The sequence below is a fragment of the Aedes albopictus genome, chromosome 3, assembly GCF_035046485.1.
Source record: "Aedes albopictus strain Foshan chromosome 3, AalbF5, whole genome shotgun sequence".
NCBI lineage: Eukaryota > Metazoa > Arthropoda > Insecta > Diptera > Culicidae > Aedes > Aedes albopictus.
Genome location: NC_085138.1, coordinates 338,335,917 through 338,349,573, shown reverse-complemented (window position 1 = coordinate 338,349,573; position 13,657 = coordinate 338,335,917). Strand labels below are relative to the sequence as shown.

The window sequence follows — 13,657 nt, the reverse complement described above, 5'->3', positions numbered from 1 at the left end:
AATTTTGTTTACGGAACATGAAATAGGTTCACTCAGTGCATGTTTTAAAAATATTCGATTGAAATCATATGCATTGTAGCTGATTTTATTCAAAAGAATAGAGAAAAAGTGTTCAATTTCCTCCAGGATTACGGTATGTCTTTAACCCGTTTGTCCCCAGCTGCGAAAAAAAAGTTCAAAAAATTGCCAACAGCCCATTTCTCAACAGAATTTTACCAATATACAAACTCGCAGTTTTGGAAATATACGGGATCAAAATTTTACGGCATCAAAAGGTATGATGCCCTTATTGGCCCCCAGAGGTCATCGGATACATTTTTAGAACATGTATTGCCCTTGTACTACTGTTTATATTTTCTGAATCTCTCGATGGATTGTCCGAATCCGTCCTTACAAAATATGATTACACGAAATAATCTCCACGGCCTTACTCCGTCCAGAAGTCCAAGAAAATTTTGATCCCAAATATTTCCAAAACTAGGATATTGTGCGAGTTTGTATTTAAAATTTGCTCAAATTCTGTTGAGAAATGGGCTGTTGGCGATTTTTTTGTACTTTTATTTCGCAGCTGGGGACAAACGGGTAGAATTCCTCGGTGGTTTTCTGAACAGAATAAGAGGCCTTTAGGAAGAAATTTTCTATAGAAGTTCTAGTGAAAATCCTATGAATTTTAAATTTTTAAAGTTATTGAATGAATTCTTGGAGAAATTAGCAGAGAAAACCTCGGAGGAGCTCTTAAAACAAATATGTTATTATTATCTTTATTAACGAGATTTTCAGCCCAGGGCTGAACAAATATGTGAATTAACTAACGACGACATCTTTTCCTTGAGCAAACTTTAGGATTTTTTCTTAAGAAATTCAAGAGGTAGCATCTTTGAAGGAATTTTCGGAAATTTATATGGAGAAACTGTAGGAAAAGCTCACGAAGGAATGGAAAGGAAATTCTCTAGTTCTTTGAGAAAGTTTCGAAAATGTTTTCGATTAAATGCTTAGAAAAAATATCATAGGAATTAAAGGAGAAATCTTAGCAGGCATTCTTGTATTTTTTGAAAAAGGGCTGGCGACTCTGAGTGAAACTCTACATAGAAAATCTTCCTGGAAAAGATCCTCGAAAAACAAACGGGAGAACTTAGCCAAACTCCTAAAAGACAACTTCAACAAATTATTAGGAAAATATATTTCAACGCCTGCGTTGGATTTAGAGAATATCTTGGATATTGCGCATTGCGCGGTTATAAGTGCGACGATGAAGTGCGGTCAAATAAAAGTGCGATTTTTTGTCAGATCGTTCCGGTGTCTTCACCGCACTTATTCATTAGCTCGTGATGAATAAGTGCGGTGAAGACACCGAAACGATTGGATTCAATATCGCACTTTTATTTGAGATTCCGCACTTTGTCGCAGTCCAGTTAGCAATGCAATAAACTATAGATAAAGCTTATAGAATTCGTACTAATAGTTATTTTTAGTGTTTCAAAAATTATGTAGAAGAAATTCTGATTTTTATGGTTACTTCCACAATATTTAATAAAAACTTCCAGAATTGCTGATTTATAATAACTGATAAAATAAGTTTTTCATCAGTTATTATAAAATTATATAGGGCGCTAAAAGAATCTTATCAAAGTTTTCATACCAATTTTATAATACCTTTCTACCCCGCTAATTCGACACTTTTAACTATTTCGTACCCCACATATTCGACATTTGTCGGATTAAAAGTGTTCAAATGTCACCGAACCGTCTCTTAAGGTGAAACAAAAAGAAAACAAATTTCAAACTTGCATACAGACTAGAAGCACGAATCTGATTAACGAATAATCGAACCAAGCTGCATTTTTTTCAATTCTTCAATCACTTAACCTAATTTACAGATGTTTTGAATACTAGGACACTGCGTGAGCGATTCCAATTGGAAGCTGTACTTACATTTTGTACAGCGCCTAAATGTATTCTATTCTAAATCTACTATATCGAACTGGTTGCCGTTGCACTGCTTTCACTTTCTACCCTAGCTTAGTTTCTTGTTGCCAAGTAGAGCGCTCAAGTAAAATCCCACCTTCTTCCGCAAGTAATTTTGACAACTGATTCAGTATGGGGAGAAACGTTACTTTTCATTACGGAATAATTGATTGATGCACCAAGCGAAAAGAAGAAGAAGTTTTGATATCCAAGCGGTGTGCCGTCGATGAGATCCTCGTCGCTGATTGGTCGATGGATGTAAACGGCACACCGCTTGGATGTCAAAACTTCTTCTTCTTACCGCTTGATGCATCAATCAATAGCGCGGACTATTTTTCCGCAAGGAAAAAGTGACAGATCCATTTGATTCGCACGGGAGGCGTTACGAGTATTACACTCCTTACTTGCCATCTGCGAACTGTACAAGTAGTTTTGAAGCGGAATCATTACTTGACCATTACTTATCCTATCGTTTTACACAGTACACAGTTAAAAATGGTTACATCGAGTTCGCTGTAACAAAATGACCTTCATCTCTTTCAACACAATTATCTATCGGATTGTAAAATTACAGGTTGTCTGCAGTATGGAGCTTACTAACAACTTTGCGTGCAAGAAATTCTTTAACGTAAAATCGAATGAAATTAAATGGAAATTTAAATGTTCTAAAATCTACGTCACGTGTAGTTTTCAGAATTTCTTTCTGTGTACGTACGAAGTGAAAACTAGCCATATCATGGTAGAATGATGAGCACGAGGATGTTGATGTGTGGCTGTTGATTGTTCCTTTTCCAGTCCGATTGGGGGTCCACTATGAGTTGCCGCCAATGTCCAAATAAGGTACACCGGGGCAAGTTGAAATGGGTGGGGCAAGATGAAACGCGAAGTTTTGGAAAGGATTTCAATACAAAGTGGACAATTTTCCTTTACCAAAAGATTGTTTCAATCAAAAGCTATGTGTTATGACATTCAAGTTGTTTATCATGGTTAGGGGCTGTCCATTACTTAAGTAAGGGAATTTTTGCGATTTTCCGACACCCCTTCCCCTTTTGTAAGAGTTTTTGTATGAGAATCCAACAATTTTTGTATGGCGCGTAAGTTTTCTCAAACCCCCCCTCCCTCCATAAATCCTTAAGTAATTAATGGATAGCCCCTTAGATAACGTCTGTTAACCCGTTGTTTCATCTTGCCCCACCCGTTTCAACTTGCACCGGTGTACCGCAGGCCCGGATTTAAGGGGGGGAAATGGGGGCAAGTGCCCCGGGCCCCCCGATTGAGGGGGCCCCCCAAGAATCCCGAAGCACTATATATATTTTGTTCAACGAACTTATATTAAATGCAGTTGTCCTAGAGTAGTTGTAATTGGGTTACCAAAAGTATCAAGATTATTTCATAATCTGAAATTTGTCTTGAGAATAAATCGAAATCCTAAACTTCATGATTTTTGGTGCACTGGAACTGTTTTTAAAATGGATTTACAGTTTTTGTGGGATATTTTTTTCGATATGAGTTGCCATTCAAAAACCCTAAAACTGTTTTGTCAATTTATTCATAAATGCAAAACAATTTTGAACATCCAGTTGAAATTAAAAAAAATGATTGATTGATATATCTTTATTTGAGAGACTTTCATCCCTTGGCTGGTTCGTCTCTCGAAATTAAAAAAAAACAGCAACTAAACGATTTAACCGTTATGTGGCCGGCAAACTTTTTGCTTTTTTCTACACCGTGTATTTTAAATGGGTGCTGGGTACCCGGGTACCCTGCCAGCCACATAAGGGTTAATTGTTTTCCCGGAGAGGTATACAATATTCATCAATTGGATAAAAAGATGTTCTTGTTCATTTTGGTGTACAAGAGTTAGGTACTCTAAAACCTCTTGAAAAATTTTTATTGAGTCCTGTAAAATAATTTAAAATGTTTTTTAACAAAACCAAAGATTACATTTTTCAGAGTAAATTTAACGATATTTGTGCATCAAGAGAAATGTCATTTCATTGATAGTTTAACAATTCAATCACTCAATTCAGTCTAAATCTTGAAGTTTTCGTAAAATATTGCAATCGCAAAAAACAGTAACAATTTAAAAAATACGAATTACACAACATTGACAAAAAAATATTATATGGTTTACATCTTTAAAATCTTGCTTTTGGGGGCCTACTCTATAAAGTTTGCCCCGGGCCCCCCGAAGCATAAATCCGGCACTCGTACCATATCCGGGTCCATTTGAGCCATGGGCTCAGAAGAGGGTCAGTGTCAGCTACTCTCAGGGGGATGGGAAAGAGCAACTGATGAAAGTGTCTGGGATCAAACTCATGACCATCTGCTTATAAATCAAATGTGTAACCAATAGGACAGATCGGTGTAGTACTAGATTTGTAGTAAAGAGATGATTTTTTGTATGGTGAGAAGGTCAATTCTCCGATTCTGCAATGAAATGGTGCAAAAAGCATGGGTATTATGATTCCTTGCCTGATTTGATGCTGTTTGAGCAAAACTTTGGGTAACAGTGTTGTTGTTTTCTCCATTTCTTGCAACACAAACAACATAGTTATCCAAAGTTTCGCTCAGACAGCATCAATTTAAGCAAGGAATCATAATACCCACGCTTTTTGCACCATTTCATTGCATAAACGGAGAATTGACCTTCTCACCATACAAAAAATCATCTCTTTACTACAAATCTAGTACTACACCGAGCGTGCCCCATTGCGCTACGGGCCCCGGCATTACGCTGCATTTTTTATCCTAGCTTTGCTCACTTGAAAAAGAAGCAAATTATCCAAATTGTGCGCATTTATTTACGAGCTTTTTATTTCCAAGATAAGTGCTCTTCAAAACGTTAGTGGAAGTTTAAGTCGGCCATTGTGGCAGTCATATTTGTATTCTTTGATTTTTTATCTTGATTAGATACTTCAAAAATACCGCTTGTAAAAGGTGCGAAAAATATATACTTGTTTGTGAAATTTTTATTGATGATTTAATAACAAATTATCCCAAGAAGTGTACTATTTCTTCGGCAATTCACAAACATATATTTTGAACTTTCAAATATCTTCAAACGTCTGGACATAATTGAGAATGGCTTCAATTTGTTTTTACAAAGCCAAATGTCTTTACAGAAGTTCAAATGTTTTCAAATTGAACACATGTTATCACATCTGGCATCCCTGCGATGAGCATCACAGTTAACAATGGGTGGAAGGCTTTTTGCAGCGCAGTATAAAACAACGTGTTTGGAAGCATCCGTTGAAAATAGTTCATCATGTGGTGAATAAACCGACCAATATAAACGTATCATTGCGTTATTAACAAACACACATGCTCGAGGAATGACACGCCAGTTTGCTCTTTCATTTTTACAGGAAGTAGAAAAAATGGGTGTACAAGGCTATCTAAACAGAAATTTTCCTTACGAAATTTAAGTGAACTAACGTCACTTGGACTACACCATTTTGCATTTCAACAGACCATCGGCTTTTATATGCTGAAAATATATCTGAACTAGCTTAACCGTAGCAAGATTTAAACTCTTTATCACAGCAGTAATAAAACCAGACCGGTATTGATCGATAAACGCAAAGGCGAAGATGCATAGAAAATAATATGTAAATTGCATTATGCGAAACCAAAAAGGCGAAAATTTAAACTAATCAGTGACATCTTCATAACCCACATCCACATTCAGTATGTTACCATACATTGCAATAATAAATCACTATAGCTGAAGAAACATGTATGTTTTGTGCACGGAGCTTGAGAAACGTGACCCCTACATTGGTCACGATTCACGCTGTCCGTACAATAGCTTTTAAAATAGTGCAGGCATGATATTGCACTATTGCACTCTGCAACACAACATGAAGTTGGAGTTTTGCGAGTAGAACTGATAAAAATTCGAGTAAAACAACTGCTTTGTTCGAGTAAAGTTTACCGTTCTAGTTGGTTGCTATTGTGGAAATATTCCACTTCTAGTAACACGTGCACTTTCATGATTTAATTTCATTAACTCGACACATTGAAACATTTCGTTTACAAAGAACTATTAAATTATGGTTTCTCCATGTGAAATGATTTTGTTTCACTTATTATAAAGGCTTGAACAACTGGAGTAACTCTATAAGAAAACTAAAGTAATGTTTTTCTACATTTACTGATTGTATCTTGTATTTTTTTGTATAGGTACTATGTTGGAAGGCACAAATGTCCCAAATGGAGGATAACGTGCCTCTGGAGCCGGCCTTCTGATGTTGGAAGGCACAACCAATTGTTGAATGAATCTCTTCTCTACTTAACCCATTCGGCATACAATTCTAGTGTGTTCAAAACGCATGCTCACCTCGTGCCCCTTTCCACCTGATGGAGATTGAGAGAAGATTCTCATCCCAGAGATGACTCTCCGCGGTAACAACAACTACCCAGAATCCAATTCAGAATCCTTACAAAGCACGCAGTCTTGGGAACAACCTGCTGATGGAATCTGTGAACCAAAACGGTCTTACATTTCTACATTTATACATTCCCAACTCTGCACCGCTGCGCTGGTCGGCCTTAACCTTGAAAGAAGCTCTTTAGAGCGAACGTCTCGCCTCATGTCAACATCCATCAGGAAGAGTAGGAAGGTACTCGCTCGCTCGTCCAGAAGATAAAGCATATTGTTTTTCCGGTGGCGATGCTGGCCGTATCCGTTCTGCCTGTAGGTAGGATGTTGTTGGTAGGTTCATTCGTCATGCGGTATAGAATAGTAGTGCAGTTCAGTCAACTATACAACAGTACAATGTGGGACAAGGTCGAGATGCAGTATTCTCTTTACTATGATGCTTCTTTCATTAGGTGCTTCTTTTTGCATTGTTGTGGTCTTATGCGATGTTTGTTGGCAAATGGGATAATGGAGGATCCATTCAAAGTGAAGAATGAGACCGCGGCTTTGTGTAAATCCGACAAATGCTTTGGTCAATTAGGAGAGGAGATGTTGTTCGAAAGCAAGATAGGAAGTATTTGAAGAGATTTAAAGCTTTGTCGAGCAAACTGTCCCACAGATTTGGTGCATCATTCAAAAGACCTGTAGGCGAATTCCAGCGCACAATTTCTTCGAAGAAAAGACAGTTTTCTTGCTCGTGAGCAATTGTACCCACTGAGAGCGTCATCAAGAAAGTGTTCATCGCCACCGGCGAGAATAATTTGGGTGAACTACGCACCCGCATAGTGATGTGGATCACAGATGATACCTGTAGGAAGATAGAGCAGCGAAGGCACGCCAAAGCCGCGATAGAGCGAGCAAAAACACGAGGAGCCAAAGCCGTAGCCCGTCAGCGCTATTCGGCTGTCGATAAGGAAGTGAAACGCTCATGTAGACGGAACAAAAAGCGTGGTCTCACATCGCCCCAGTGGGACTAAGATGAATGCTACGATACCCGTGAAAAACACATCTGCATAGTTATTGACCGATTCTGCTGACCAGTTGAAACGCTGGATCGAGTACTTTGGAAACCTTTTTTAAATGTCGGCTACGTCACCAACATCTCAGCATGATCCGCTAAGAGTTACCCATGTCAACAACGAAGCTCCTACATTGCAGGAGATAGAAACAGTCATCCGTAGCATTAATTCGAACAGGGCCACTGGGATCGATCGCATATCAGCCGAGATGCTCAAAGCTGACCCCGTAGTATCTGCACAACTGCTGTACTGCCCATGATCGCATATCAGTCCCATATTTGCTGGGTTTCCTATTCATATGGAACAGTCATGCGATCGTAGGCAGTGTAGGTAGTATCCATTATTTTGCAACATATGGGAAACCACGACTTTTCCGGCCGACTTTGTTATTCCTCCAGGAATCTAGAATTTCTTCAGTAGTTTCCTTTGAGATTCTTCCAGTTTATTGTGATTCCTCGTGGAGATCTTCTGGATTCCTCGGGAGTTCCTTCTGAAACCCCTCTAATCGTTTCTTTAGGTCTGTATACAAGAGTTCTTTTTGACATTCTTCCAGGAGTTCATTTTGGGACTTCTCCTGAAGCTCCGTCAGGTTTCCCTCCTGGAGTTCTCCCCGATTTGAGATTACATAGGAGAGATGCCTCTATTTTTTCTCCAGGAATGCCTCCAGGAAGAAGAGTTTGCAAACTTCTAGAATTTCTCTGAGCATTTTTCCAGAATTTCCACAAAAAAGCTTGCAGTAGCTTCCCCAAAATTTTCGTCAGTTCACCGGGTAGTCCTCCTGGAGTTCCCCGAAAATTAGTGAAGCAGTTCTTCAGGCATTCCTCTTGGAAATCCCCGGGAATTTCTTAAGAAGTTTCCAGGCAAATTCTCTATAAGTCCCGAGAATTTCTCTTGCATTTCCCAAGGAATTTCCTCAGGATTTCCCCGGGTTGTCCTCTAGGAGTTCCATGGGAATTTTTCCAGGAGTCCACGAGAATTCCTCCTGGAATTTCCTGGGAATCCTTTCACGGCTTCCCCGTGAATACCATGGGAATTCATGTAGAAGCTCCCCAAGATTTCTCCATGATATCCCTGGAAATAACTACACAAATTATCTAAAAAATCCCCCCAGAATTAGCACGAAATTTACCTAAGGATTTCACCAAAAAAGTCCTCCAGCAGTAATGCATGATTATCTCCATTGTCTTTTGTTAGGGATATCCTGGAAATCCATAAAGAAGTTTCTTGGGTATCTTTCCACGAGATGCACTAAAATTCCACAGGAATTTCTTCAGAAGCTCCCTCAGAATGTCTCTTGAAGTTTCTCCGGAATACTTCCAGTAATTCCTCGAGAATTTTTCCAACAGTTACTTAGAAATTCCTCTAAGAGTTCCTCGGGAATTTGAACCAGAGTTCCTCTGGAATTCCTCCAGAAGGAGTTCTTCGGGAATACCTCTTGGAGGAGTTCCTCGAGAATTTCTCTAAGACTTCATGGGGAATTCCTCCAGGTTCCCCGGAAATTACTCCAGGAGCTTTCCGGAAATTCCCGAAGATTTCCTGGCGGTATTCATATAAATAATCGAGATGCATTACTCATTATCTCCCGAAGGATTTCCCGAGAATCTCCACGAAGAATTCCCGAGAAAATGCTGCAGGAACTCCAGAAGGTGTTCACGAGAAACTCATGGAGAAATTCTCGAGGAACTCCCAAAGAACTTCCCGAGGATTTCTAGGAGAAATTTCTAAGGGACTTCTGGAGGAATTCCCGAGGAACTCATGAAAGAATTCCCGAGAAACTTCTGGAGATAATTCCGAGGATATCATGGATGAGAACCCGCGGAACTCCTGAAGGAATTCCAGATGCAGACATGCAGTAATATCCGAGGAAATACAGGAGTTATTCCATAAAAACTCCCAGCTCCCTGGGTTAGTGGGTTGGTGTCAGGCCCTGCGAGCCAGCCGTAAAAAAGACTAGCACCGGAAAATCAACAAGAGAAGAATGCGAACCGATACCAATGGCGACGACCACAGCGACGAAAAGGGACTTGCGATTGGAAGCTCGGTACGTGGAACTGCAGATCTCTCAACTTCATCGGGAGCACCCGCATACTCGCCGATATACTGAAGGACCGCGGGTTCGGAATCGTAGCGCTGCAGGAGGTGTGTTGGACAGGATCTATGGTGCGAACGTTTAGAGGTAATCATACCATCTAGCCGCGTAGTCGCCGGCTAAGAATAGAACTACTAACCCCAATTCAAGGTGTCAAGCGACCCGTGCTGAGGAATGAGTGATCGAGGGGGTGAAAAAGATGCTCGATCTTTAACGGAGCCTGTGGGGTACCTGGGCACCCCCCACAGTAAGCTGTCCCTTACCGCGTTAATGCAGGGCTCTGGCGTGGTGGACATTCTTTCCCGTGCTACTCGTGGGATTTAATCATGAAGTCAAATAAAAATCAGAATCTAGGTGGAAATAGTGGTGGGATCAACCCCTTCGCAAGAAGCGGGTTGATGAGATCTCCGACAAGGAGAAGTGAGGAGATAGGCGCTGGGAGTTGCGTACGCAGCTCAAGCGTGGGTGCTCCAGTCCACTTCCCGGCAAGCCAGCCGGTGGAGGTTATGGACGGAGCGTGGTTGTTGAGGGCCGTCAACCGAGGATCCAAAGGACGGTCCGCAATAGAGGTGGCTGAGCAGCAGCTTGGCAAAATCATCGACTTTGCGTCCACTAAGTCGAACATAAGCAAGGACCTGAAAACGGCCTTGCTTCGACTTAGGGCGTCAATCGACGATGCCAAGCAGGAGCACGCGGCACTCGCGTTGCTGACTGCTGCAGCAGCGGAGCCTGCAAATGAGAAAGTGCCGAAGTTTACCCAAACGGAGGCCTTCTCCTTCGCAGGAAGTCCGAATAAGGCGGAAGCGACTGCTCGCGACAAACGGGGCAAGCAATCGCAGAAGCGGGCGAGGCAACCGTCAGGCGAGGAGCTGTCTGGCGGTGCCCGCAAGGCCAGGCGAATCATTACCCCGAAAGTCGGTAATAATGCCGGAAGGTCGGACCCCAGCCAGGGTTCCCGGAAAGCTGGGAAGGGTGGGCCTGAAAAGGCTGGCCCGTCCCGGAACGATGGGAACAAGGGGTTGCGACCGCTAGTGGGCCCTCAACAGCCACAGAGTAGGGCGATCCAAGGGGAGGACCCCCCTTGGACGAAGGTAGAGCGGAAGAGGAAGAAGAAGGCGAATCCGCAGGTAGTAGCGCAGGACGCCAAGCCAAGGCGTAGGAGGGCAGGTGCCAAGCGCGAGAAAGGCGACGCTATCGTCATCAAGACGGAACAGTCCAAGTACTCGGACGTCTTGAAGATGATGCGAAGCGAAGCCAAGCTTGAGGGTCTTGGAGCCGACGTACGCAGTATTAGACGTACTCGTACGGGCGAGATGATCCTGGAGCTGAAGCGCCAGAAGGAGCACAAGGGCGCCGCCTATAAGAGGCTGGCAGAAGAGGTCCTTGGTGAGGGTGTGCAGGTGAGGGCTCTGACACATGAGGCGACTCTGAAGGTCAAGGACATCGATGAGATCACCGAAGTGGAAGAGCTCGTCACGGCACTGCGGCAACAGTGCGATGTGCAGGTGGCCGCCGCAGCCGTTAAGCTACGGAAAGGGCCAGCAGGGACACAGATAGCTTTGGTTCAGCTACCTGTGGCGGACGTCAAAAAGTCCGTTAAAGTAGGGAGCATAAAGGTGGGTTGGTGTGTATGTCACCTGACATTCCACGAGCCACCAGAGGTTTGCTTCAGGTGTCTGGAACCAGGACACAAGTCGTGGGACTGCAAAGGCCCCGACAGGCGCAAACTGTGCAGGCGATGCGGCGCTGAAGGTCATAAGGCCCAAAGCTGCACGAGTCCGCCCATCTGCATGATCTGTACCGGGAAATCCTCGAACAACAGACATCCGATGGGTGGCCCAAGGTGCCCGGCCTTCAAGAAAGCCGCAGTGAACAACAAATCACAGTGCAGGTAACGCAGCTGAACCTGAACCACTGTGATGCGGCTCAGCAACTGCTTTGTCAGGCAGTTTCTGAGTGGGAGACGGATATCGCCATCATATCGGACCCATACCGAGTACCCGCCGGCAACGGCAACTGGGTCGCGGATGGGACCAGAAAAATGGCGGCGATATGGACGACGGGTAAATACCCCGTTCAGGAGTTGGTGTCTACTACCTATGAGGGCTTCGTGGTCGCCAAAGTAAACGGGGTCTTCTTCTGTAGCTGTTATGCGCCTCCGCGGTGGCCGATCGAGCAGTTCACGCAAATGCTGGACCGCTTAACGACCGTGCTAACAGGGCGAAGGCCGGTGGTAATAGCAGGCGACTTTAATGCCTGGGCCGTGGAATGGGGAAGCCGTTTCACGAACCAGCGGGGTCAGATCCTGCTAGAAACACTGGCCATCTTAAATGTCGACTTGGCTAATGTCGGTACCAAGAGTACCTTTAGTCGAAACGGAGCGGAGTCAATTATTGACGTGACCTTTTGTAGTCCTGGCCTAACAAGTAGTTCGAACTGGAGAGTAGATGATGGCTACACTCACAGCGACCACCTGGCGGTTCGCTACAGTATCGACTACAATAACAGCAGACAGCGGATAGAAGAAGAGGCGGCTAGGCCAAGGCCAAGCCCTCGCAGGTGGAAGACATCATACTTCGACGAAGGGGTATTTAGGGAGGCGCTCCGCCGTGAGCGAAACTTAATCGGTTTAGACGGCGACGAGCTGGTAGCGGTGCTCTCACGTGCGTGTGATGCGACCATGCCTAGGCGAGTCCACCCTAGAAATGGGAGGCCACCGGCTTACTGGTGGACCGACGCGATTGCGGACCTGCGCCGCGCCTGCCTACGGGCTAGGCGGCGGATGCAGCGAGCACGATCAGAGGAAGAGCGAAACGAACGGCGGGTGGTGTTCGCCGCTACAAAAGCCGCGCTTAAGACCGAGATAAGAGCAAGCAAAAAGGCCTGCTTTGAGGGTCTCTGTCAGAGTGCCAATACGAACCCGTGGGGTGACGCCTACAGGATCGTTATGGCCAAGACGAGAGGTGTGATGGCTCCTACAGAGCAATCTCCAGAGATGTTGGAGGGGATCATTGGAGGACTTTTTCCGCGTCATGATCCTAGTCCTTGGCCTCCTTTCGTAGGACAGCCGGGGGCTGGGGCTGGCGATGAGGAGAGGGTCACCGATGTGGAACTTGCGGGGATAGCTAAGTCCCTTAGCGTAGGTAAGGCCCCAGGTCCGGACGGAGTTCCGAACCTAGCCTTAAAAGTAGCTATTGCAGAGGCTCCCGAGATGTTCAGGTCTGCTATGCAGAAATGCCTGGACGAGGGAGTTTTCCCAGAAGCTTGGAAGAGGCAGAGCCTGGTACTATTGCCAAAGGCGGGGAAACCACCCGGAGACCCGTCGGCATATAGACCAATATGCTTGATTGACACGGCGGGGAAGGTGCTCGAAAAGATCATCCTCAATAGAATGTTGCGGTTCACCGAGGGCGAAAATGGTCTTTCGAGTAACCAGTACGGCTTCCGGAAGGGGAGGTCCACCGTAGACGCTATCTTGTCGGTTACAAAAACCGCCGAGAAAGCACTCGAGCCTAAGAGGAGGGGAATTCGCTTTTGCGCGGTAGTGACTCTGGATGTAAGGAATGCGTTCAATAGCGCCAGCTGGTCTGCTATTGCCGATGCGCTCTTGCGTCTGGGGATACCGGAGTACCTGTACAAGATTCTCGGAAGTTACTTTCAGAATCGTGTACTAGTCTACGACACGGAGGTGGGTCGGAAGTGCTTTCACATAACCTCAGGAGTCCCGCAAGGTTCCATCCTGGGTCCGGTGTTATGGAATGTCATGTACGACGAGGTGTTGAGGTTAGAGTATCCAGTGGGAGTGGTGATTGTCGGATTTGCCGACGACATTACGCTCGAAGTCTACGGTGAAACGATCGAGGAGGTAAAGTTGACTACCAACCACTCGATCAAGGTTGTGGAGGCGTGGATGCGGTCCAGGAAACTGGAGCTGGCTCACCACAAGACAGAGGTGACGGTTGTTAACAACCTGAAGTCGGAGCAGCAGACGGAGATCAGTGTAGGAGACTGTACTATCCTGTCAAAGCGCTCCGTCAAACACTTGGGCGTGATGATCGACGATAAGCTTACCTTCGGTAGCCACGTCGATTATGCCTGTAAAAGAGCCTCCACAGCTATTGCGGCACTGTCCCGGATGATGTCCAATAGCTCTGCGGTGTA

The 13,657-nt window shown here is 44.4% G+C and overlaps 1 protein-coding gene across 1 annotated transcript; it reads left to right on the top strand.

Annotated features, from left to right (window-relative positions):
• Window positions 1-9,604: 9,604 nt before the first annotated feature.
• LOC134284285 (uncharacterized) lies at window positions 9,605-11,858 on the top strand. Its single transcript, XM_062843059.1, has 2 exons — window positions 9,605-11,122; window positions 11,809-11,858. Coding segments are annotated over exons 1-2 (1,302 nt in total). The 5' UTR covers window positions 9,605-9,822; the 3' UTR covers window positions 11,811-11,858.
• The last annotated feature ends 1,799 nt before the right edge of the window (window positions 11,859-13,657 follow it).

Excerpts from the sequence above, each read along its gene's own strand:
- LOC134284285 (XM_062843059.1), top strand. The coding sequence starts at position 9,823 with ATGAAGTCAAATAAAAATCAGAATCTAGGTGGAAATAGTGGTGGGATC.